Source organism: Ambystoma mexicanum, chromosome 12 (genome assembly GCF_040938575.1).
Source record: "Ambystoma mexicanum isolate Mex_15411 chromosome 12, UKY_AmexF1_1, whole genome shotgun sequence".
Classification (NCBI taxonomy): Eukaryota; Metazoa; Chordata; class Amphibia; order Caudata; family Ambystomatidae; genus Ambystoma; species Ambystoma mexicanum.
In genome coordinates this window covers 451,125,546-451,152,701 of record NC_090936.1, presented here as the reverse complement: position 1 = coordinate 451,152,701, position 27,156 = coordinate 451,125,546, and the positions used below count along the sequence as shown (strand labels likewise).

General features: G+C 47.6%; 1 protein-coding gene across 19 annotated transcripts in view; it reads left to right on the top strand.

Annotated features, from left to right (window-relative positions):
• The window catches only part of MICAL3 (microtubule associated monooxygenase, calponin and LIM domain containing 3), a 2,299,897-nt gene that overhangs the window by 1,907,876 nt on the left and 364,865 nt on the right, over window positions 1-27,156 (top strand). For all 19 annotated transcript variants that reach the window (XM_069628665.1, XM_069628668.1, XM_069628663.1 and 16 more), the window contains 2 exons: window positions 5,905-8,413; window positions 21,599-21,693. In XM_069628665.1, coding sequence (XP_069484766.1) covers window positions 5,905-8,413; window positions 21,599-21,693 — 2,604 coding nt within the window. The remainder of the gene's footprint in view (window positions 1-5,904; window positions 8,414-21,598; window positions 21,694-27,156) is intronic.

Here is a 27,156-nt window from a genome sequence, read left to right as displayed (position 1 = left end):
GCAGCAACGACGATTAAGGCTGCCAACGCCTTGGCTATCGTAGCCCGCTACGACAGGGAGTTGTGGTACAAAATCGCCCCCCTGCTGGACCTCTTACCAGACGACAAGAGGGCGGAGGCCCTAGAGATCTTGCTGGAAGGAGAAGTGGCATCGGACCACGCCATTACGATAGCGACGGACATCGCTGACACTGGATTTCGCCAGTTGGGCAACGGCGTGTGCCTTAGACGGCGTGGATGGCTCAAGGCAACTGACTTCCGTCAGGACGTGCAGACCAGAGTCTTGGACATGCCGTTCGACGGGAGCAACCTGTTTGGGAAAACAGTGGACGATTCCCTACAAGCCATCAAGACGGACACGGAGACGGCCCAGACTCTTGGTGTTCTCCAGCAACGACGGCCGCCCTTTCGGAGCGGCAGAGGCAAGCAGGGTGCCTCCAAAGGATCCGGCGGCGGATTTTCCACCTATCGTCAAGCGGCCCGTTCGTCGTCACAGGAAGCCTACAGGGGACGAGGCAAGTCGGGCGGACCCCGCCGTCGTCGCCAAGGAGGACAAGGCGGCAAAGCCTCGTCGAAGCAGGACTGAACCGGCAGTGGGGTCGGGCCCCCACCGAAGCACCCCGGTGGGAGGCCAGCTGGCGAACTTCGTCAGCGTGTGGGAGTCCATCTCCACCGACTGTTGGGTGCTGGACGCCCTGGCCCAGGGTCACGCGCTCGAGTTTCTAAAGAAGTGCCTGCGCGTCCCCCCCCCGTGGCCAGGAAGGAACATCACGTCCCTCAACTTCTCTTGGAGGTAAAGGCGATGCTCAAGAAAGGCGCCATCGAGCTCGTCCCAAAGATGCTTCGGGGCTCCGGAGTTTACTCAAGATACTTCCTCGTGAAGAAGAAGACGGGAGGATGGCGTCCCATCCTGAACCTACGACGACTGAACAAATTCATCAAGGCACAGAAGTTCCGGATGGTCACCCTCCAGCACGTCCTGGGTCAACTGGAGGAGGGCGATTTCCTGTCTTCGTTGGATTTGGAGGATGCCTACTTCCATATCCCCATCCTAAAGGGACACCAAAAGTTTCTCAGATTCGTGGTCCAAGGGCGTCACTACCAGTTCAGAGCCCTTCCCTTCGGATTGAGGTCGGCACCCAGGGTGTTCACCAAGTGCCTCGCACCGGTGGCGGCGTGGCTGCGCCTGGAGCGGATCCACGTCTACCCCTACCTGGACGACTGGCTCATCCGAGCAAAGACAAAGGAGCTCGCCGCGGAACACACGGCGAGGACCGTCCAACTACTCACGGACCTGGGATTCTCCATAAACTACGCCAAGTGTCACCTGGTACCCGCTCAAGACGCACTGTTTCTGGGAGCGAAGCTCGACACAGTGGCACTTCTGGCCTCTCCGTCGGAGGAAAGGACGAGGGCCATCTTGGGCAAGGTGCAGCAGATGCTGGTTGTGGACGCGGCCAGGGTGAGGTCCATCAAGTCCATCCTCGGAATGATGTCGTCTTGCATTTATCTCATCCGCCTGTGCAGGCTTCGGATGCGCCCGTTACAGGAGTTCCTGGACGCTCGCTGGATCTAGACGACGGGCAGCTTCGAGGACAGGATCACACTCGACGAGAGCTTCCGACGAGCGATCCGGTGGTGGGGCACCCGCGCGCATCTGACGGCGGGCATGGACTTCCAGACCCCGGGCCACCAGAAGACAGTGACCACGGATGCCTCCCTGGAAGGGTGGGGAGCGCACACCGAAAATCTGCACACGAGGGGCCTTTGGCTGCCGACAGAGAAGTCCTTCCATATCAACGTCCTGGAACTCAGTACAGTGTTTTGGGCCCTCAGGTCCTTTTTTCCATCCCTCAAGGGCAAGGTGGTGAGGATCTTCACCGACAACACCACCACCATGTTCTACATCAGGAAGCAGAGCGGTACCAGATCCCCAGCACTGTCCAAGGAGGCTCAGGATCTGTGGCATTGGGCCGTCGCCCGAGGGATGTTTCTGGTGCCGTTTCATCTGGCAGGGATAAAAAACACCATCGCCGACTCGCTCAGCAGAGAGCTGCGCTCGTGCCACGAGTGGGAACTACGACAGGATCTAGTGGACCGCCTCTTCCGATGGTGGGGCACACCCCAGATCAATCTGTTCGCGACGGCGTCGAACTCCAAGTGCCGGAGGTTCGCCAGCAGGTTTCCCCAGCCGAGGAGCATGGGCGATGCTTTCTCGTTCCCCTGGGAGGGCCTGTTCCTATATGCGTTCCCTCCATTGCTGCTGCTGATCCGGCTCATCAACCAGCTCAAGAGGTCACGGTGCAGGATGATCCTCGTCGCACCTGCGTGGCCGAGGCAGATATGGTTCCCGGACCTTCTGGACTTGTCAGCGTCCCCGTCAATCAAGCTGCCAGTGGACGCGGATCTTCTCTCCAGGGAAGGAGGCGCCATCCTCCATCACGACCCGAAGTCGCTGAACTTGCAGGCCTGGCTCCTGCAGCGTTAGAGCTTGGAGGTTACGACATACCGGCCGACTGCAGAGAGGTTCTTGCAAAGGCCAGGGCGTCCTCAGCTCTTAAATGCTACGGACACAAATGGAAGAGGTTCTCTGTCTGGTGCCACGCACAGAAGATTAACCCTCTACGGATTACGGCTCCTCAAGTACTGCCGTACCTGCTGACGCTGGCCAAGGCTGGACTGGCGCACACTTCCATCAAGATTCATCTTGCTGCGATCTCCCGATACACCAGAACCACGGGACGGACGTCTTTGTGGTCTCATCGTCTGGTGAAAGAATTCATAAAGGGACTGTTCAGATCGTTCCCGCCGGTGAAGGCTCCGGCCCCGGCGTGGGATCTCAACGTGGTGCTGACCAAGCTCATGGGACCTCCGTTCGAGCCTCTGCACTCAGCTCCGTTGAAGTTCTTGTCGTGGAAAACAGCGTTTCTTGTGGCCATCACCTCCGCACGACGGGTGGGAGAGATCCAGGCCCTTTCCTGCAAGCCCCCGTACTTGACTTTTCACGACACGAGTGTAGTGCTCAGGACGCACCCCTCCTTCATGTCCAAGGTGCGGTGCCGTCGGACTTCCACCTCAACGAACCCTTGGTGTTGCCCGTTTTCTTCCCGTCGCCTTCGTCGCCAGCTGAAATGACTTTGCACTCGCTGGATGTGGCTAGAGCGCTGAAGTTCTACGTGGACCGCACGAAGAGTTTTCGGAAGACGTCACAACTTTTTGTGAACTTTGGACCGGTCAATCAGGGGAAGGCTCTCTCGAAGGCTTCCATTTCCAGATGGCTCTCCGGCTGTATCATGTACTGTCATCGGTTGGCAAACCGACCGCTGCCTGGCCGTCCGAGAGCCCATTCCACCAGAGCGATCGCAGCTACCACGGCGTTCCTATCTGGTGTGCCCTTGCTGGACATCTGCAGGGCTGCTACGTGGAGGTCGACGCACACCTTCACGAAATTCTACTGAGTCGATCGCGATTCCAGGGAGGAGTCCAGGTTCGGCTAAGCATTGCTGCGCAACCTGTTCGCCTAAGGTGAGCCTGGTGTGGAGGTAAGAATTGCTTAATGTTGAGTTTTGGATGTAATGCTTAATGTTGAGCCTTTGCCACCTCCCGTGGTTGTGCATGTGTGTACTGCTATGTATTCTTTTATTCATGAGCATGTGAATCCATGCCAGACCCCATGCTGGAGAAGGAACAAGTTACTTACCTGTAACTGTTGTTCTCCAGCATGGGTCTGGAATGGATTCACATGCGAACCCTCCCGCCTACCCCTCTGCGGCTCTTCACTTGGTCATACTGCCACTTCTCGTGCTACCAAATCTGAAGATGGCTGCCAGAGGCGGGGCTTAGGGAGATGGCAGTCATTGGCTGTGGTCAGTATGACGCAGAGATCAGTGATTGGTTACTACTACGAAAGACAGATCAGAAACGAAACTGATACTGATTTTTCTTTACAGAGGATTCCCAGCCTGACGACGGGGAATATTCATGAGCATGTGAATCCATGCCAGACCCATGCTGGAGAACAACAGTTACAGGTAAGTAACTTGTTCCTTCATCAGCACTGTCACCAGTAGAGAGATTCATCCAAATAGAATTGTACCATATGTATTGGCTCTATTGTATGGGAGGTGTCTTTTTGGAGGATTACACCCAGGGCAACGGAATCTGCCAGTCCAAGGCTATCCTTCAAGAAGCATGGATACCATCTGATGTGTATTGTTGATTATCTGGAGGCCACCCCCAAGTTACCTAATGCACATCTCGCACATTACGATCTTTGCCTTAGAGTCAGAACCGTGCACCACATGAGCCATGTATCCAGGTTTACATTTCTAACCAGGGTTATTTTGTAACTTTGACATTTCATACCTTCGCTAATTGGGCTCTGTCTGGCCACCTACACAAGCCAGTTGATGGGTGGGATAAACAGGGCGGTGTCCCTGTTTTTTTCATGCTGCCTATTGTAGCTTGAGGCTAGTTGAGAGCATTACTTGAAGCTTCATCAACTTTGAGGGATTAAAGGTCTTCTGAAGCTGATGGACAGTGGTTACCCTCAGGTGTTGAAGAGTTGCATTAAACTGTTCTGAAAGGTCATGTTAGGCTGATTAGCAGTCTCGTCTAGAGAGGATGCAAATACCATCTTGGATAGCTGGACAATGGATTTTATGTCTCAATTATATGCTGTCTGCGCTGTATCCGAGGGTGGAAAGAATGATGCTAGGTGTTTAGTTTGAGGCTTAGCAGATGGGGTTCATTGCAATGTCCTCTGCTGCTTGGGTCTATGTCTGTGTCTCTTCAGAAATGTTGTTTTAATCCAGGGAACAGCTGAGTTTCTGAGGATGTTTGAAATTGAGGGAAAGTTGTCTGTATCGTATGGAGGGGGTCTCATTTGAGGTTAGCATATTTTTGACAGATTACTAAACTATATCCTATGTCAATGCATACTATACAAACCACGGCACTAATGTGTATTAGCACGGTACTTCTACAAAGCCCTGTCGTTTAACATTTATACGTTTTTGCTTTTTTGTGTATTTGTTTTTAAGGTATTACACTTCTATGTTAATATTAATTTTCCCATGCTTCCTAAGTTGACAGATGACAAGGTTTGAAGGACCAGCGCTTCATAGTCATAGATTCCTTCTAATTAGGGAGGACTTTCATGCATTGTTTAAGGTATTCACATTTACATGAGAATACTTTGATTCTTCTCCTAGTTTCCTCAAAAATATGTTGGTTTCTCTGAGCCTCAGTTTTCCTGATAGTAAATGGCTTATATGTAGAATGTTTTGCCAGTTGATTCAGATTCTCATAATTTACATAACCTCTTTATAACTTGAACTGTACCTCCTACCTAGGGCCAATTTAGAACAATATGTAGGTCTTGCCACAGACCAGTCATTAAAGACTTTCCAGACCGGAAAAATATTTGAACATTTTAAAAGCAATGTTATTTTATGGAGACATTGACCGTGGCAGTTTACAAACAGAGCTTGGCCTTGCCATTAGTCTTGTTGTATTCCTTGTCTGAGAAGCAATCTTGGAGTTCCCAATCTGAGTGTGGTATTGATTAAATAGTTCCACTGTGTGACTTCTCAATAAGCATTTGGGTAGATCCAGAAGCGAGGTTTAATGGATACCAAAATTGTGCAAATAAATTCTTGTGACTTCAACAGATGCAATTTTGCATTTATACGTATGAGATTTAAGTGTTAGTTCCTGCAATGTAGAGGTACACAGCTTGTTCGTGGTAGTTGTGGGGTAGGCACCCTGGGATATATGTTATGACTGTTTTTGTTAAATTTGCACACATTTAGAGAAGCCTCAAACAGGATGATTGTGTATTCTCCAAAAAAGAGGTTTCATCTCGTCAGTACTTTATCTCAGATATTTTCTTTTTTTTTTCCAGACTACCTCGGATGTGAAGGAAACTGTTTCCGTGTCCCAGCTTATGCAATCTCCAGAAAAGCGTTTTTTCCTTGATCCTTTCCTTCCTCATGATGCCATGAAAGAGGCTCCCATTGTTGATCTTACTGTGAAAAGCTCTCCAGGGATCATTTCACCAATACGATCCCGGCTTGTCTCTCTGGAGGAAGCCACGATACCTAAATCATCAACTATTCCACAACCAATAAAAATCTCTACAGCCTCTAGCCCCTTAGCCTCCCCGGTCGCAGCCAGCCCCTTAGCCTCCCCGGTCGCAGCCAGCCCCTTAGCCTCCCCGGTCGCAGCCAGCCCCTTAGCCTCCCCGGTCGCAGCCAGCCCCTTAGCCTCCCCGGTCGCAGCCAGCCCCTTAGCCTCCCCGGTCGCAGCCAGCCCCTTAGCCTCCCCGGTCGCAGCCAGCCCCTTAGCCTCCCCGGTCGCAGCCAGCCCCTTAGCCTCCCCGGTCGCAGCCAGCCCCTTAGCCTCCCCGGTCGCAGCCAGCCCCATAGCCTCCCCTGTTGCACCCAGCCCCATAACCTATATAATAGAGGCCTTTGCGTCCAATGGAGCCACTACCCCCTTATTGTCCAATGTACCCACAAGCCCTTTATCACCCACCGTAGCCACCAGTCTTGTACCATCCACTGAGATCACTTGGCCCTTACTGTCCACTGAAACTATACACCCTGTACCATCCACTGTAGCCATCAGCCCCTTATCACCCCTTGCTACCACTCGCTCCATTACACCCTCTGCTGCAGCAAGCCTGTTGGCTACCCCGGCGTCCACCAGCCACAAAATACCCCCTGCAGCCAACAACACCTTAGGATCATCTGTAGCCATCACTCCGATAGCATCCCCCACGGCCACCAGCCCCCTGTCAGGCTACTGGCCTGTCCGTTCACAACCTTTGGCATCCACTGACATGTCTATTCATGCCTCCGACAAATCCCCTGTGTGTTTGCAGCCCACCCCAGTCATAACATCCACCCCTCTTCTCAAACTTTCTGTATCTAGCCAGGTTGGTGAAACGGAGAGGTTAGCTAGCCCCACGGCAGAAGAAGCCTTGAAGAGGAATGACCTTATCGAGGAGTTCTGGATGAAGAGTGCAGAAATCCGAAGGAGCCTTGGACTCACACCAGTTGACAGAAGCAAAGGTTTTTCACAAACTCCAGAAGAATTGTCATCTTTAAGATCAAGTGCCACAGAGAACCATACACAAGAAAATAATACAGTAGAGCACAAGGTATCGCTTGCTAAACCATGGACTGCCTCACAGAGACTCAATGCACCTTTGTTAGTAGATGAGAAATGTTTACCGGTGACTCCAAAATCACCATCTGAAAAGGAGCTTAAGAGTTCTAATGGGGAGAAGAAAGATTTATCCAGTAGCTCAGGGCTAGGGCTCAACTGGAGCTCCTGTAACACTAGGACAATGGCAAGTGACAGCTTCAATACCTCTGATTCCACTATGTTGACTCCCCCTTCAAGCCCTCCACCACCACCACCTCAGAATGAAGAACCAGCCACTTTACGGAGAAAAGCTCCCAAAGTTGCTCAACAGGATGATTTGGAATCCAGGCTTTCACCTATAGCTCTGCCACCTACTGTTTCTAGTAAATCCAGCATTGGTACCAAGGAGCCTGCCCAGCTCCCAAGGGACGAGCTGCGGAAATCGTTTGTGGAGAGTGTGGATGAGATTCCTTTTGCTGATGATGTGGAGGATACGTATGATGATAGGACTGAGGACTCTAGTTTCAACGAGCAGTTTTTTACACCACCGTCCAGCAGGCCTTTACGGGTGCCTTTATCTAAGGAGAATGGGGAATCATTGAGCCTTACTCATCAGAAGAAAAGGTTGTTGTCCAAGGTCTCTCCTGAAGCAAAGGAATTAGCAGAGGAGAGGATGCGAGCCAGGGAGAAATCTGTCAAAAGTCAGGCTCTGCGGGATGCAATGGCCATGCAGCTGTGTAAAATGAAGGAATTAGAAATTGCTGCAGCTGCTGCAAGTTCAGCAAATGTAACAAGTAGGATATCTCGGACTGCTACAGTTAAGGCTTCTGTTGGATCTTTGAAAACAAAAGAACTGTTAGCAGAGTCCCCAAAACCTTGGGTTTTTAAGGCCTCAGAAGCCCCAACTTTGAAGCATGAAATTGCAAATGACCGATTTCTCTCGCCCCCTGCTGAAGGATCTGTTACCTCTTCTGAGGGTTCTACTGGGAAGAGCAAGAAGAGAGCTTCACTCTTCTCACCCAGGAAGAACAAAAAAGAAAAGAAGTCCAAGAATGATAGTAGTAGGCTCTCTGATAAGACAGGCCCCACACCTGAGGAAGCCACTAAGCCCAAATCTCTGTGGAAGACTGTCTTTTCCGGGTACAAGAAGGAAAAGAAGAAAAAGCAGAAACCGGAGGACAGATCTTGCCCCAGTACTCCCTCCAGTAGCACAACCGTGGATTCTGGAAAGGTCAAAGCGTCTCCTGTAGGAAGAGTACCAGGTAAAGCATATTCATACCATGGGAATGTCTTGTGAGTGCTGATTCTCACTTTTGAACCAGTAAAATCAATGTAACTGTGAAGAAAATGAGTGCCATCTCAGGGATACAAATGCTAATTTGACTTGCATGGGATTATGGTTGCGAAAAGGTAAACCTCTGTAGGCTTTATGATTTCACTTTTCATAGCTTTTTCAGAAGAGATGGTCCCAGTGATTTCAGGGCTGTCAAATTATGCCTTTCCCTTGCCAGATAATGGAGACCCATCATGGAGGGTGCAAAGCATCAACACTAAATATTTAAGGTGTGCCTTATAATTGGGTTAAATCAGTAGTTTTATCTCACCAACCATGACATCTGGTTGTCTGTGTTTAGAGTACATGTTCTAATATTCGTCAGACTGGGAATAGGCTGTCTGGACTCTCCCTACTCTAGGAATTCTCAGTGCAAGATTACTTTTGTCACATTGGCTTACCCTTCTGTGCTGTCATTTCTCCCCTTACTCCATTTGACTGAGGTCTTTAAGACCTCTCATTTTTATTTTGGTAAAATGACTACTGCTCTGCAGGAGTACAGGAAAGAATAGTGGCTAAACTGCCTAAGCCCCACACTACAACTTAACCAGCAGTGAATCCCATTCATAAAGGTGAAACGGGCACAGCCTGAGAAGTATACCACCTTTACCTTGTGTTATAGTGCAGGCCAGGGGCAGGCTATATCTTCAGTAGGGCTGTCAGCTGATTAAAATAGCAACCCAAACAGCAATAGTACAAAGACGCCAAAATAAAAGAATGTCCAATCAAGGTTCTATAAAAATATCATTTTTAATACTTCAACAATAAATAAGCAGACAAGTAACTGAAAACACTATCTAAATCTCACCCCTTTAAAGAAAACACAGAAAATGCAGACTTTTGTAGAATGGCACTCTGGGTAGATGATCATGGGTGTTCAGGCACTTAACTAGCACAATGTCAATGTTCAAGAATGTCTTCAAAGAAATAGGCAGTGAGGGAGGATTCAAAGTCACTATGGTCACAAAAGTGGACCAGGTCTCTTCACAGTACCTTATTCTTGTATTTGGAGGCTCGACAGTACCGAGCCAGTCTTCTAGGGGCCTCCTGAGGTGGTGATTTGGCATTAGGTTGGTGAGCTAATCGACTGGGTCCAAAATGCAGTGCCATCCAAGCAGCAGTGGCACGTGACATGAAGATGCTTTTGACAGGCAGGCAATATCCAGAGGTGTAGATAACCAAGTGGTTCAATGCAAGAATCGGGTCCCAGGGCTGCCTCTTGAATTCTGGGTTGCTGGGAGTACCAATCCAGGCCCTCCAAGGACAAGGTTGGGAGTCCTTCTGTTGTGCACTCCTGCTCCAGGGGGCTTGGCTAGAACCAATAGGGGATCCTTGACATCCACTGTTAGGACAGTTTTTCTGAAGTCCAACTTGGGGCTTAGTAAAACCATTCAACTGAGACAGTACAAGACTCCACTCTTAGTATACGGCTGTACCACCCGAGTATATGGTAGTGTCGACTGAGCAGCCAGGCTTATGTTAGGAGGGAGAGAGGGATGTAGGAAAGTACAGAGAACCTGTAGTATACCAAGGATTCAATAGAAACATTTACAATCAGAAGTATTATAAAAAATAAAGGTTTATTATAAATACAAGTAGGCCAAGTTAAGTCGTGGGGTAAGTACTGGTTATAGAGTCATAAACACATTATAAAAAACACAACACAATGCTTGAAGATACACAGACCAAAGCATAAGCCTTCTTCAAAATACTCCTACGTCCCGTCCCCTTTCCTCCATCCTGTATGGGTGCAGCCCAAGAGGGATGGGAACGGAATCTCTTTCCCATCAGAAAAAGACATTTCCCCTTTAAATTTACTGTTGTTCGGGGGCTCCCTTAACCCCGCCCACCGGCACCACACCTCAGTCCTTTTCCACGTCGATGGGAACAGGCTGCTCCACCAGTGCTTCTGGATGATGCTTTGCTTTGTAATTCCACGCGCTTCCCCAGTAGCTTACCTAACTTTTTCTTTCTATTGTAGACTTGGGAACACCGTCCACCAGGGCCCTAGCTCTGTTCCCGGCACATGTCAGCCCCGACGGGCTTTCGCAGGTGTCCGTCGCGCCACAGTTCCTTCCTGACAGCAGATCCCCACGCGCTCTGTCTTCGATGCCTTGGTGAGGACCACGGTTGGGACGGATGCTCTGCGTGTGACTCCCTCACGCCCAGGTCACTCAAGCACTGAACATAAAATACTATGTCCGGAGGAAGACACAGAAGACAGATGCGTTATTTTCCAAGGCACCCTGCAGAGGCGACAACTTCCTGGGGAAGCCCTCTGGCGGGAGGGGTCAGTCTGGTCCTCACACCAGCACAGGGAGCAATGAGGCTCACAAAGCTACTGGCCTCATGGCTGAGGGGGTCCAAGGGCCCTCCCAGTCCCGCAGTGGAGGGGCCTGTGAGATCTGCGACCACCGGGACACGTCCGAGGAGCATCGCCCTGATACCGGGTCCTTACCCAAGGGTGGGGGGGGCCTTATCATGCAGGACCGGCACTTTCTGGCCGGGGGGCCGAGGGCTTACCGCCTACCAGGTGTACACCTGAGGGGCAGGGCGGGCAGAGCCAGTGCGGTTGAGCATGCAGCCGAGCCCAGGAACAGGTCCACATTCTCAAGGAGCGGAAAAATGGTGGCTCGAAACAAGATGACTCCCAATCCCGAACCTCAAAGGCGGGAAGCCTTGTAGGCGAATGCGGAGGCCCGTCAACCCACCAAACAGCAAAGGAGAAGTGCAGCTCCTAGGACAGACTGGGCAACACTGACACCTGGTCTACATCTTATCCTAACATCCTGGGTCCCGGGTACAATATCCCTATGTACAGACAGGGGCTAGGCAGACAGCTGTCTTATTTGCCCCCCCCTCCGCCCCTCCCATGCAAGACTGCTCACAGCAAGCCTGTGAGGACAAGTTTTTTGACAAGTTCTGGTCACTCATGTGCTCCCCTCAGATGGGCACATTCTTCAGAGGCCTTATTAAAGACATGTTGCCACCGGCCACTCCGGCGCAGCTCACCGCAACGCACCTCATGCCTCCCCCGCAGGCTCTAGCGCTGCAGCAGCCCAGCACAGAGGCTACAGCAACTCTGGTGCAATCCCATACCTCCACCACAGAGGAACCCTGAGGCTTGCTGGTGCCACCCCCTGGGGACAGTAAACCAGCAGGACACAGACGAGGAGGAGCAGGATAAGGCCTCTTCAGCGAAAGCCTTTCATGACTGAATTGCCGGCTTGTCAGAATACCTGTGTATCCCCCAGCCAAAACAGGAGCTCCTTGAAGCTGGAGTTCTGGCGGAGGTCCTGAGCATCAAGGCCGAGGTTCGGTTGGGCATCCCCCTACAAAAAGATGTGGAAGCGTTGGCCAAAAAGGGCAGGCTCAAGCCCCACTTCATACAACCTGTTAACAAGAAGCTCAACTTTAGGTTCAGGCAAACTGAGGGGGACATCATACTACTTTCTAAACACCTGCAGTCCCTCATCAGTAATTGCTGCTGCGTCTATGTATGCCAAACCCCATGCTTCCTCGTCCAGTTCCGCCACAACAGCACTCCTCAACAAGGAAGAAAAGACCCTTAATTCATATGGCAAGAAGATGTATTGAAACGCTAGCCTACACCTCAGGCAGGCCAACACAGACGCTATCCTCGCTGCGGCTAACCAACGCCTGTGGTGGTAGATCAGACTTTCTGCCCGATACCCCGAAGGACAAGCAAGCCTCATTTAAGGCAGGTCTGGCGTAGGTGAAAATCGTAGCCCAAGATATGATCGAGGCCTAGGTGGGCCACATCGACACGGCTAATGGAGCGATCTGTCTAGCAACAGACATGAGGCGCACTGCCTGGTTGAAGGCCACAAGGTTTAACCAAGATGACCAGGACAGAATCCTTGATCTTTCATTTGTGGGGGTTCTCTTCCACGCCTCAACCGATGAGCTTGACAAAAAGAAGACTAGCTCCTAGACCGCAAAGTCTCTGGCCATACTAAACAAAACGGCCACAAAACCATTTGCTCAGTCCCAGTCCCGCTCAGACAAGGGGTGCTCATTTGACGGCTTCTGTGGGTTCCAGGACCGCAAAGCCAGTCAAAACCGGAGAAAGCCCTACAAAACAGCTCATAAGGGGTTCTTCCATTCTCCCTCCTCTGCAGCAGCCTCTGATCAGAAGAAACAATGAAGTTCCGTATCAGGTCCACAGCACCCCAGTCGGGGGCAGGCTGGCCCTGCACAGTCAGGCTTGGCGGGCGAAGTTTGCCTACGCCTTATCCTCGCAGTAGTGTCCTGGGGCTTTCGGCTACCTCTTCCCTATCCTCCTCAGAATTACCCTCCCCTACCCCAGATCTGCACACTATCACTCTTAGCAGAGATTCGCCCCCTTGTCGAGAGCGAAGCGGTAGAGTAGGTACCCCCTCCCAGCAGGGGCAGGGCTTTTACTCCTGCATCTTCGCTATCCAGAAGAACTACCAGGCGGGCGTGGGAGTGGGGTTGGATCCATCTTCCCTGAATCTTTACCTGCCTTTGCAGAAATTAGAGATGGTGACGCCAGCGATTATTGCTGCGACGCTGTGTGGGGGAGACTAGACGTGTTCCCTGGACCTGAAGACCCATCTCTACGTCCCCATTGTGCAGCCTCGCCAGGCCTTCCTCAGGTTCCGGGGCATAGGTCTGCACTTCCAGTACAGTGTTCTGCCCTTTGGTCTAAATTCAGCTCAGAGAGTCTTCACAGGACTCATGAATGCAGTGGCGGCTCTCCTCAGATCGGAGGGGTTGCATGTCTCCCCGTACCTCAACGACTGGCTAGTCAGGGGTTCCTCTTCGGAACAGGTCTGGGACTCAGCAGACAGACTCATCTTTACCCTATTTGAACTGGGGTTTTCGATCAACTACCAGAAGTCGCAGCTCACCCCTATTCAGACGCTGGTGTTTCTGGGCTTATTGTGGGACACGCAGCAGCAGAGGGTTTTCACCATGGGGGACAAGGTGACGGTGATCCGATCGGCAGTCCCCTATTTCTGCAGCAGATCAATCGCCACAGCCTGGTGGTATCAGCACTTTCTGGGAGAGCTAGCAGCATGTCTCCTGGCAATCCCTTACACCAGGCTCTGCATGAGGTGGCTCCAGCTGCATTTCGCGGATGCCTGAGATTAGGAATCGGGCCATCAGGGAGCCCCTATCTTCATTCCACAACACCTGGACCACGACCTCAGATGGTGGCAACAGGAAGAGAATATTCTTGTGGGCAGAACCTTCTGTCCACCCCCCACAGAGTACACCATTACCACAGATTCCTCACTCCACGGCTGGGGAGCCATGCTGGGAGCGCACTCTGTGCACGGTCTATGGACCCAGACAGACCAGCAGAATCACATTAACTGGCTGGAAACTGATGGCTATACAGTTGGCACTCTTGTTTTTCAACCGACCATCAAGGGCAGGTTGGTGTGCATCCAGACAGACAACACGACCTGGATGTTCTATATCAACTAACAGGGGGGCACCAGATCCCTGCAACTGTGAGCGTTGACTATGTAAATCTGGGAATCAGCCAGGGAGTGTGGCTCTCAGCGGTTCACCTTCCGGAGGAGTCCCATCTGGAAGCAGACAGGCTCAGCCTCCTTGCCACCAGCTGGACAGGAGTATCCTTCAGGAAGTGTTCAGCAGACCATGTCCTGTGGAGGAAGCGGGCGCAACCCTCTAGGAGACACACTCCAGATGCCCTGGGATGGGATATGGGCATATACATTCCCACCCACACCGCTCGTGCACAAGGTAGTGAGCAAGATCAGGAGCTCCAAGAACCTCAGGATCATCCTCGTGGCACCGCGTTGGCCGGCACGTCCCTGGTTCTCAGACCTACGGCAGATGTCACTTCAGCCAGAGATTCTTCTCCCCCTCGGGAAGGGCCCTCTACTAGCACAGCAGGGAGGCACAGTGCTTCAACCCGCTCCAGAGAGACCAGCCATAGCAGCCTGGTTCCTGAGCAGCTGATGCTACAGCACCTTCTCCTGTCTTTAGACAATCTGGAGATCATCCAAAATGCCAGGAGCCAGGCTACACGCAAGCAGTACAAAAGCAAACGGACGAGATTCTGCTTTTGGGCTAAGGAACACGGCGCAAACCCACTGACATGCACGCTCGACAGCGTTTTGTCATTTTCCGGCCTATCTCGCCATGTCCGGCGTCCAGGTTGATACCTGCAAGAAAGTACCTGCCCACTATTGGTGCGCATAGGAACTCTGACTCTATTGTACTGTCTTCGGCCAATCCCGTGGTAAAGAAACATCTGACAGAATTTACCAGACTTTACCCCCCAGTCAAACGCCGGCATCCGGTTTGGGACCTGAATTTAGGCGTAAGAGCCCAGGCGCATAAACCATTTGAAATCATGGCCACGGTGGACATTAAGTTGGTCACTCTAAAGACAGTCATTCTGGTTGGGCTTACATCACTTCGTAGAGTAAACGTTAGTCGCCTCAGAGCCATACACTAGATTTCACATGGACATGGTTGTGCTCCACGCACACACCAAATTTCTTCTGAAAGTGGTTTCATCCTTCCATATCAACAAGGGCATTATGCTCCCCACATTCTTCTCAGACCCCAGGAAGATACAGAAAAAACGCTCCGCTGCCTGGATGTCAGGAGGGCGTTGAAATTCTATTTTGACTGAACAAAGGGCCTCCGCAAGACGAATGCACTGTTTGTAACATTTGGAGGCTCTAGGCCTGAGCAGCAGGCCTCCAAGGCATCTATAGCTAGATGGGTGTCAGCAGGGATCCAGGAGGCATACAAGGTGCAGCGTAAGGATCCTCCACAGGGCATGCATGCGCATACGGTAAGAGCTAAAATGACAACAGTCGCGTTCCAGCGCCACGTTCCCTGGCAGGTGATCAGCAGGGCGGCAACATGGGCCACGCCTTCGGCCTTTTGCAAGCACTACTGCGTGGATACCAGTGCCAACGCTGATGCAGCATTTGGTCAAGCGGTGCTGCGCATTCTATTTGCCCAAGAGGTCAGGCTCTCCCCCCAAGGTGTTGTCAGTTGTAATCGCCCATACAGGATGGAGGAAAGGGGACATGACGTAGGAGTAATTAAGTGTTACTCACCGGAGTGACTAACATACTCCTAGTCCATAGTCCCCTTAACTCCATACGTCCCACCATCCATCCCCCTATAATAACACCAGCAAGTTTGTTAGACTCTAATACAGCCGACGCGTCAAAAGGGGACTGAGGTGTGGCGCCGTTGGGTGGGTTAAGGGAGCCTGTGCGCCAGTAAATTTAAAGGGGAAAATTTATTTGTCTGGTGGAAAAGAGGTTCCGTTCCCGTCCCTCACGAGGGACGCCCATACAGGATGGAGGAAAGGGGACTATGAACTACGAGTATGTTAGTCACTCCGGTGAGTAACACTTAATTATCTAACAGTAATATTAGGGAAGTCAGACCTTTATCATGCACATTTAGTATAGGCCACACCTATTCATGGGAAGTAAAAACCATGTTACATTTAGATTACTTTACAGTAAGTCAAGGGTAGTAGACCCTGTCAGTTATGCAGTGACACTCAGCAAAGAAATCACATAATCAACTAACCCTGTCATCAGGATACTTTTCTGAATAGTGGAACACAGATTCAAGGAACGGTAAATACCTAGAACTACATTTATGATCACACACAGTTATACTAGGTGAGTATGACCTTTTGGTGTAATATACAATTACAGTTGCTTTGCAGCTCAGTGGAACACAGTCTAAGTTAAGCAATAATTATGTACGCTAATTTAGGATTGCTCCAGGCAGACCAAGGTCCACTACACCTAAAGAACACTTTTTAAGAATGGCGCACAGCTATTCTAGGCGGGTAAAACCTAATGTTATAATATACTATTACAGTTGCTTTTCAGGTCAATGGAACACTGACTGAGGTAAGCAAAGACTATTTAACTTATTTTAGGATGTCACACAGATAACTCAAGGTAATTAAAACCCATATACTTTTAAAGGAGCTACCAGCAACTTAAAGCTAAGTATAACTTAAGACAGACTTATTCTAGACAGGCTAACAGCAAGTCAGGGAAAACAAGACCCAATTGGGGCACTCATACATGTATATCCTCACAGTAAAGTGAAACCAACAGCATTACTTTTAGGGAAGAGGCACAACCACCTTATATATACTTTTCAGAATGCCACTTATCCAGTCTTTCCTAAGTCTATTGCATGAGTTCAATAAGAGGCAGAAGAGGTACCCTAGTGGTCTAGGCGCCAGCTGTAGTTCACTTTCAAGTTAGTTAGGGTGCAGGGACTTCTGAGAAGACATCCTAGGAGGATTCCAGTAGTGGGCCTGCATGCACTGGATGAGAGAACACCCCAAAGCTTTACAGAAATCACAAAGGCTTAAGGTAAGTAAATACCCCAGTCAACACAGTACCTTAGCACAGAAGAAGAGTTGCAGCAAGAAGACTTCAGGATCTGCAGCCAAAAACCCAGTCGATAAATTCCTTTATCATGAAGACTGAAGACAGGATACCGGATGAGCTTTTGCACCTAGGATGACCGGGAAGGCTCTAGGCGAGAGGTTCTTCGCATGGTTTACTCGGCACAGAAGAGGTTGCTGCGGGGGAAGACTTCAGGCTCTGCAGCCAAAAACCCAATTGCTGAATTCCTTGTCAAGAAGACTGAAGACTGGACACTGGAAGGGCTTCTGCAGCAGGGATCCACGGGAAGGCTCCAGGAAAGAGTTTCTTCCTGGCTGGATGTGGCTCTGGCACCCTTTTCAGGAGCCTGAAGAAGACTGAATATTGCTGGTCGGATTCTCGTCACTTGCAAGGTCCAGCACTCCGGTGAGGGGACATTTTGGACTAGATTCATGTCTCTCTCGAGGTCCAGCAGGATGCCACCAAAGTTTCAGCTTGATTCAGAATTTGGAAGAGCATGCACCACACAATGGCTCGCGTTCCCAGGGTATTGGGGTATTGCACCCTCGCATGGTCATAGCATTACATGGGATGGCTCGAAATGCAGGCCTTCTTGAGTCTAGTGGATCTCACCAGGGTCTGGGGCCTTTGTTTTTTTGGAGTCGCCAGGTCGCTTGAAAGGAAGAGTAACATCAGGCTCTGGTTACACAGCAGGCTCTCCGGTCGCTGGAAATAGTCTCAGCCATGTTTTCTTCATCTTCCTCTTCTGATTCAGTTTCAGTGGTCGACGACTACTTCAGCTTCCAGGATCCGACTTTTATGCAGAAACCCAGCCAATCAAACCGACGTGCAACATTCAATCTTGGGGGGTTGGCAGTCCTTTCAAGACAGCCAGCCTCTCAGTTTGAACTGGATTCTCTCAGGCAGGCTGGAAAACAAAGCGCTGCAGAGTTTTTGACTCCTCCCTCGCTTGATGACTTCAGACATTCTGGAGCGTGGGCGGCTTGACCGAGGTCTCCCACCGAAGATAAAATTGACACAAACTATTTTCCCACCCTGGAGGTCAGGGAAAGGAACAAGAAAGGACAAGGAACACTAAGATGGCAAAAAAAGAAGACCGGGACCTTTTGGTAAAATGAACACCCATGGGTGCCTTTACTCGGGCTGTGGAAACAGCCTGCAGTAGAGGTGCACCGAATTAGTAAAAAGGTTCACTGCCACCAGACATTAAAGGTAAGCTTGTCCCTGTAACAGAAATGTTAGTTAAAATGAGAAAGGGGATACATTGTACCTCCCCAGCACTCCACATAAGGTGGGGTGTGCTGGTCTCACTTAAATAAAGTTTAGAGAGGATCAAATATCCTTCCTATCCTCGGAAACTGTAGTGCTCACAAGGTTAGTCAGAAAGTTAAAAGGGGGGCCCAAAAGGCACCCCTGCAACAATAGGCAGCTTATGCCAAAAGTTGTCAAAGGATAAAATTAAGAAGACACTATGGAGAGTCTTAAAAATGGCACCAATAAAAAGAGTAAAAGGGTTCTGTGAGTGTGAAACAAGGATCCCTCCCACTGAGGTATAGGGAAAAATAATCTACCGGTAAAGTAAAAGGTTCTGGGGTTGACACAGGTCAGGAAGATGTATCATTGCTATGAAAATCTTACCCAACATCCAGCAAACATGGTCTTGATTCCTGTGCAGCCAGTAGTTAGTTGTCCAACAGCAGTCCTCCCCACTGTTCCCTGGAGATGATTAGGGGCCAGAACTGTCCTCTGCCTTTGATGCCTTCTATCCTCACCTCTATGGCAGAGGACTTTGGAATGGACTGCACTTCCAACAGAGGTCAAAAGAATTGCTTCTTCTCTTGGTGGTCCAAAGATGAATCAAAGAATGAGGAGGTGTCTCTCTCCTTTTAAAATGCAAAATGCCACAGTGGACTGGTCTAACTCTGCTGTAAGGGGTCCAATCACTATTGTAGTAACAAGTGCCCTTTGCCTTAAGACATCGCACCCAAAGTACCTTCCCACTGGAAATTGAGGGAACAGAAAAATAAGGGAGCCCCAACATAAACCAAAATGGTGGGTCCCTTCTCCAGACCTGTTTTCCCTCTCCAGCTACTCTAACTCTGTCCCTTTTCCCCCCCATTCCTGCTGACTTCAAAATGACTCCAGTTATCAGTACCCTGTTGTGAGGCTGGCTTTGTCAGTTCTGCCTCTGAGGCACCCTTTCAAGGAGAACTCCTGTGGATAGTTTCTATACCTGGGGGCAAGAGGCGCAGGAGTTACCTTTCCAGCTGAATAAACAAAGGGGAAACATCCAGGCAATTCCACATGGCAGTAATTGGAGACAGCATAGATGTCAATATACATCAGTTCTGTCATGGGCCCTTCTCACAGAGCCGAAACTGGTTTGATAACAAATTGCTGTGACTTTATAATTGTTTTAGTCTAGCAGTTACCGTGCCATACCAGGCATGGCTTATATGTACAGATTTAGTGTCAACAGATTTTCTAGATTCCACAATTATTAGAATTTAGAGAAGAGGTGCAGACGCTTAAAGTGCTGCATCTGCCTGCCTGCAGGTACTTTGTGTCCTAGCAGCTGTCAGGAATGTACAGGTGACCGCCAAAGCTGCTCTGTGCCATTGCAGAGCTGGCACAGTAGATGTCAGTAGACTAGTTGCATCAAGGCACACGTGTGCACTATGAATTTAGCATGAACAATGTATGCAAGGGCATGAGCTTACTAGCAGACCTTCCTTTCAGAAGCAAATTTACCCACATCATTTTATTGAATAAAAAAGTAAAATGCTGGGGCTTTCAGACACTCACAGACTTCATTCGTTCAAATGTATGTATCTGGAAAGTTGGTATGACATCCATATGTTCTGCAGGTAGAAGAGTGGAAAAGATCTGTTTTCCCCTTTTGTCCAAAGTTTTTGAGAGCCTTTGGTGGGATGTGTAGGGTCTGTTGGTACTTCAAAGAACCAAAGGGATGCAAGTGTGTGTACAGTTGCAACTGAATTGCTTGGGGTGGGATAGCTATTGTCTGCTCTGAGGTTCAGTAATGCATTGTATTTTTTCCTCAGCTGCAGGAAACAACAGTGGGATAGGAAGTAACTCATGACCTGATGTCATCTAGTATTAACTAAAAGTAGAGCATTCAGCAACAACATTTTGTATATTGAGAGGAGTTCCCCCTGCGATTAACGTGCTATAGATCTCAGGCAGGTAAATGTACTGCACAAGAAAAACCTATTCAATAAGGATTGGCATAGAAAGGCTTCTAGGAATGGACACCAGTGGCGCAAATCTTTATCAATGAGGAATATGAATGCTGCAATTTGAATTTCCATTAATCTAAAGTCTAGCATCGTAGTGGATGTTTCAGTGGCTTGACCGTTCACATTCAACTCTAATAATCGAAATTAACCTATAGGATAGCGATCGGAAAACATTCATTCTTATCTGGCAGCATGCCATATACCTTTGGTAATTGAGTTGCTGGTTTCAGTCCATCTCCGAGTAGGAAATTAGCCACTTCCAAAGCCCTTTCCTATGGCATCCTCATCTCAAAAGAGGAAAAGTATGAGCACATACATCACAGGAATCATATATTAATTGAATGGTCACAATTGTGACTCGTAGGTTAATTAAAAGTGTTATTGTGTTCATAGCAAATCAGGTAGGGTTCTTAGTTTTAAAGCGGTTTGGGCAGAATTGCACTTTGAAATATAGAGGCTTTTGGATGTCATCTGTTCACTGTAGTATCACCTGGTCTCATTTACTTCAATCTGAGGCCATATCTTAAACTAGATGAATGTTATGTTGACATTGTTGGTATTATAACAAGGCATTGAGAAGAGTACTCGTGGTAGCCTTTCTCTGTACTTTAGTTGTATAGACTGGTTAGCACCTTTGGCTCTTCTCATATTAGAGTGCTGGTTTTGTGCATGATGCAGCTATTTCCTCTATATTTTGGAGGCACAAGAAAACACCAGCCCTGCCACAGCTTCATGCCTCCCCATCCTGCTGCACCACACTGTATTCCACCCTTGTCACCACAGCAAACTTGTGGCTTTTTTTAGGCCTCCCTTACTTATTGTGCTTCACTGTGATAGACCCTGACTTGGCTAGATACACAGCTGATTTCATGATGGGAACAATAAAAAAAAGTTTCTTCTGTGCTGTAGGAGGAACAGTAGTGGTGATACGCAGGTACAGATGCAGAATTAGATGGTGTCCTTGTGCTAATCTATGGGAGTCAACTAGTGCTAGGGTCTGCTAGGATGTCTTTTCAAGCTGGCTGATAGCGACTGGATTTCGCAGCATTTTGTGTGTACACATTTGCACTGGGCAGGGATCTTTTAGCACACCATAAGAAAGAGTCTCCCAGCCCCATTAAGTCAAACAGGTAGACTCACTGGAGATTTCCAAAGCAGTCCTCCATTGGGTTCAAATCGAACGGGGCCATAACTATTTCATGCGCATCTATTATTGCAATATTCACTGATGCTGTTCAAGACCAGAAAAAAGGGTACAATGCTCCACCACTGTCTCCTCTAGTCCTCTGTGCATTTCTTGGATAATCCAAATACTCCTAGGAGGGCTGATAGCTGTCGCAAATGTGTGCATTAATCTTAAGACATCTCTGACATTTATATCTAGAATTTCGGTTTATTTTTTATTGTGTTCTTTTGTCCTGCTCCTAGATCTGCAGCTCCACCGGCACCTAAGCTTCTCAGAAGACTCAGACCTCTCCAGCGATGACATTTTAGAACGCACTTCACAGAGGTCTAAGCGAGAGGTAGGTTACACTGTGACCCCATACCTCCTGTGAAGTCCAGTACTAGCACCAAGGCAGTTACTTTAAAATGTGACACCTTGGGGTTTACATCTAATATTTGGGTATCTTCATTTCCTGGACATGCTTTGTTTGTCCTTGGTTTGCTGATGCTTTACCTCCCCCTTGCACTTTCTCCCGCTCGCTCTATCTCTCCCGCTCTCTCTCCCCTTTGCTATCTTTCCTCCCATCCACTCACTCTGACTTAGCCAAGTTCTGTTGTTTGGCTTAGGTAAAGTTGCAATAATTAGTGCCTCAAAAAGGAGAATACAGCTAACCTCTATTGGTTGAGTCTGTGGTGTGCATTTCCTCACCCACTTTACCACCATGATTGTAGCATAAGAATTAGAGCTGTTTTGTATCCAGTAGTTGTATTTATAGACAAAGCACATAAGATCTTTTAACAAATACAATTTCTGTTATCCTCCAGCAGCAATACAGGCAGAGAAAACCAATCGCCCATGGTGGTTGGACTACGCCTCCTTGTGTCTAGTCCAGTGTAATGCCCGTTTCTGAATCTTTAACTACAAAATGACAAATGAATGCTTTACCTGATCAAGGTGACCAGATAAATGTATGAATGGTAAATTACATTGCCTCTGAAGTTCTTTTATTTTCAATGGAAAAAATGCTACATTTGTTAGGGTAGATCAATAATTGATTATAATTCTTATGTATGTCAGCCTGGTTGAGCCATTGCCCTCGGCAACATAATGAGAGTGCTGACTATGTTTCAAGCATACCAGTCCCGCTCATTTATGACAACCATGGTGGTATTTCAATCCCTGAGGGGTAGGTATGAGTATAGTTCGTTTTGGTAGTCACACGTGCGTATTGGTGTGCTCGGATTATAGTTGTCTGTATACACAGTATTAGTGGCATGCTTTTAAGTGTGTGGCTTTGTGTAGCAAAATACAGCTGCGCAACAAAAGCGAAGACCCCCTCATCAGTGGTGGCAGTTGTCAAAGAAGCAAGTAATGGAGAAATTAGAAGTACATCTAGATATTTCTTTTTTTCTAGAACTGCTAAGCAATTCAGAGATTAACCCTTTATTTTAATGAGTTTGGGGTCAAATGTTATTGACTTTGATAAAATGGATACATTTGGGGCCAAATCCAAATGTATGAAGGACTTGTGTAAGTAACTCCAGTCCACCTGGTTGAAAATGTTTTGGGCGAGCGAAGAGAGCATAGGACGATTTCTCTCGATGGGCTAGATCAATGGCTTGATAACACGTTTCCTCTAATCATTTGTCTTTCCCAAAGCGCAAACTGTCTGGTTCATATTTCACTTAATTTGGCTGATTTAGATCAATCTATTGGCTATGACTTTCAAACAAATACGGACATCATAATTCAACATTGCTATAGGGCGATACAGTGAGCAGAGATGAGAATCAATTTCTGGCTTCAAGAGTAAAGAGAGAGAAGAATCACCTTTTGAAGGAAATACTGACAGAAAATTGTTAGCGGTGTACCATTTGTGCGATCAATATTTGTTGGAACCTTTTACATAAACCCGTCCGTGTCAGTGCCAGGGTCTGCCTTATGTCACCCACCTGCACCTGTGCAAAGATCTCTAGGAGAGGAAGACCTTTCATGCAGGACGATGGACCTGCAGGTTCAGGAAGCTGACTGGCAAGCAAAGCCCCAAAATGTCAAGTTTCTCTCCGTCTCCTATATATGTCAAGCCATAGTCCTTAAGGAATGAAACTCAAATGATTGGAGGGCTTTTAATGTATATACCAAACCCTTATTGTCATTTTTTACAGTGAACAGGTTATGTCGTCCTCAAGAGATTTCAGTTATGTACTTGCTGCCTTCAGCCTCCTAAAATGTTCTGCAAGACTGTGCATTACTCTGTAGAGACAGTAGCTTTGCCACTTTGGCCAAAATGTTTCTATTAATTTATTCTTAGCGTTCTTGTGAGCTGTAGCCAAACTTATTATCTTCCCCCGTAATAACTGCATTCAATCCATTCCACTGGATTGAATTAGCTATCAGACCATCATCATTCAGCTGAACGTAGGCCCTAAACTGTTCAGAAATGGGTTGAATCATGGTAGGGTCATTCAACTGCAAATAATGTATTCACCATTGCCTTATTCTGCCTCCCTCTGCTGAGCCCAAGGACAAAGCAAGTGAAACTAGGGAGTGGTCCGAGACTGAAACAGGGACAATACCCGTACAAGTAACTACCCCAATCAAAGAACTGGAAAGCAAGAGATATCTGCATGATGTCTGTATAATTTTTATGCACATGAGTATAATATCTATTCCCTTTGAATTGTGCTTATGCCGCCACATGGCAACCATCATCCAACAAGGTGGTAACCCAGACTTCTGAGATAAAACACTTTGGTTCTGCCTATCCATAATGTCATCCAGATGAACATAAAATGTCCCACACTTGCCCAATTGACCCAAATGAAATGGCACTGTCCACTGAAAAATATTGTGATGGTCTTTCATGCCAAATAGTGAACCCAAGTGAGAATTTCACCCCCAATTTGTAACTGTATACTGAGGCATCTCCACCTCAGTGGTGGGTCACCAGTGAGTGTTTGAGCTCCGACCCCCCAGTTAGAAGGTCAGGAAACCTTTCACTCTTCCTATTTGTTGCATCATATGGAATATGGAGCAATATAAGCCATTACTTGTGTAACTGATTGAATTTGGAACAGTGTGCTGGCCTAATTGAAACTCAGCTTAACTCTGGCTGAGTCAAGATTTCTGAAATCGTTCAAAAGCTGTAGTCAGCTGCATTAAAACAAACATGATCTTACGATGCAGAGAACAAATCCTTTTTTCTAACCATAATTTTTTGACCCATTGCTATCTTTAAAAGCATATCGGACCAAGGAAATACCAATACTCAATCTGTTGCAAGTTGCTGTGAACTTCCCTCCTCGCATACAAATGATGCATGATGTGAGTCCTGCGTCGTAAGCGAGATCTACCCCTTGATCATTGTTCAACTTAACCAGCATCTTCAGGGTCTTCGCCATCCTTTGCAGCCTGCCTAAATGTAAAGATCACTTCTGCTATCATTTTGGTTGAAGGCTGATGTTGATCTTGAAATGTGAAAATAAGTCTGAACGGAAATCCCCCTTGACATGGTTTATTCTTGTTTCTCAACCAAGCCATTACATTTTGCATCTCCCCTTTTAGTTGGGGTGAATTATGCCAGTTCCTGAAACATTTGGAGCTGCATTCATCTAAGTTACAGACATGGCCCTGTACCTTGGACAAAAGTTTAAAAAAAATAGATCTTGGTAAGAACATCTTGGGTCAGGTTTTCTATTTTTTTAAATTTGGGAAAAGCACTAGGGGTCCAGGCCACCTCCAGAGCATCTGTCTAGAAGGTCCTCTTTAGATATTTCCACTGGGACACCTCATGTACGGATGTTTTTGTGGCATTTTTTGGTTTGCCTCATCTTCTTTCTTCTCTGACAGGGTATGTATCTTGTCGTCTAGATGCTGGACCCTGTGTAACGCTCTTTTCTTATCAGGTGCATAAACGCAGGGGGTATTTTCCTCTTTCGTGAGCCTAATGCTCAGGACTGAACTGATAAATGTTACCCCAGATCACCATTCACCCTAATAAGGTTACACACACTAGTTGATATGCCTTGTTTTAGTTCTTGGAGCAAAAGGACTATATCGATTGTTGTGGCTGGTTTTGAGTCCCCCTGTAAGAGAGGCAAGAGAGGCACATCATGAATTTCTGCACCGTCATTTTTGTCTGAAACACCAATCGTGACATCTAAGTGGGACAAAATATCCATATTTTAATTCAGTTTGTTCAGAGACCTCACAGTATCACACTGATCATTCTCCTCGTACCGTCCCTTAACCATGGAATGCTTCAAGTTTAACATTGCTGGACAACAATGCTGATCACAGAACAGGCTCTATCCTGTGGGTCTGTTAGTATGTGGGTTAGATGTACTAATCCTCACCATTTCCACACACCGATTCGATAAACCTGTTGATCATGCTAACCCTTATAATTTTATGCCACAAAACACTATGGGGCATGTACCTGGTCACTCTAATTGAGAAAAAATCTCTTCAAGATATTTCAATCAGTTCGAAAAATGTATTACCTCTTTTAAATCTAAGTTTCAAAAAACATAAACACATACACCGTAAATGTCTTTTAGTAGGTAATTATATTCATCATTCCTACAATGTTTTTCACCAATCTGAATTTCAAAATTTCAACAAGTACAACAAAAATATTTCATCAAACAAGAGCAAAAAGATGTTTTTCTTCTTTATAACAGGCAATGTTTTTTTTAAGAAAACATTTTTTTATCCCAAGAAAGGTTCAACAAAATGTACTAAGTTTATGCTTTCTAGAATGAATTTCGTAACAAGAGGGCGGTTTTATTTCTCCACACAATCACATGATGTTCGTCCACTACGCGTTTCGGGTTTATCTTCACCCCTTCTTCAGGTGTTGATGTGATGTTTATAACAATATTCTTGTAGCCTAAAAATAATTCGACAAAAAACAGAAATTTTTACTAATTTTGTCTCTGGAGTACAGCGAGCGCCCATTTCCCATATATGAATTTTAAGCCACCAATATATAATTTCACTGACCTTGGAAATATCCCAGGTCTATTCAGTCAATTTTGACTTCAGTCTCACTTCCTGAATGATCTCCAAAGATTCTAACCAAACGTTGTAGTCACTCTGTGAACAAACAATAATACCGGTAAGCTTCCTCACAGACACCACCTACTTGTTTCAACAACTATGTCTGAGTCAATAAATAACTAGACCAGAATCCCGCTTCACAGACTTACTTGTCTACAACTCGAACGGAGTCCCAAACGCAACGCGGTGACGGCAAAAGGACTGCAACCACAGCCTCCCGTCCCGCGGTGCGTTTTAAATAGAAAGTCACTGAGTCACGTGATCGTAATTCCGATCACGTGACCCAACGTACATTTCTTCACCTACAAACAATAGTACAGGTATTTATGAAACACAGTATGTTTTAAACGCATCGCGGGAACGGCACATTGGCTGCAATCACAGCCGTCCTGTCCCGCGATGCGTTAGGTTACATCTTTTACTTTTGTCACGCGATCTGCCCGATCACGTGACTAATGGTGCACATAATCCTTGTTCCTCAATGCCGCCCCATGTGACAATGAAGTCATCACGTGACGGCCTGCCCATGGCAAAACCCATAGTTCAAAACTTTGAAATGTGCGTGCTTCACTACGTTTGAATTATCTCAGTAATGGGCCAACCCTGGAAAATACCAGAGCTGGAAAACAATGGTGAGTTTTTGATGTTAAGCAATCGTAAGTCGACCATTAATGTACGTTTTACTTACAGGGGAAAAATTTGCCTACCAAAAATGTACATCAGTACAGTGAAGTCCTGTACCAATGTATTTACACTAAAA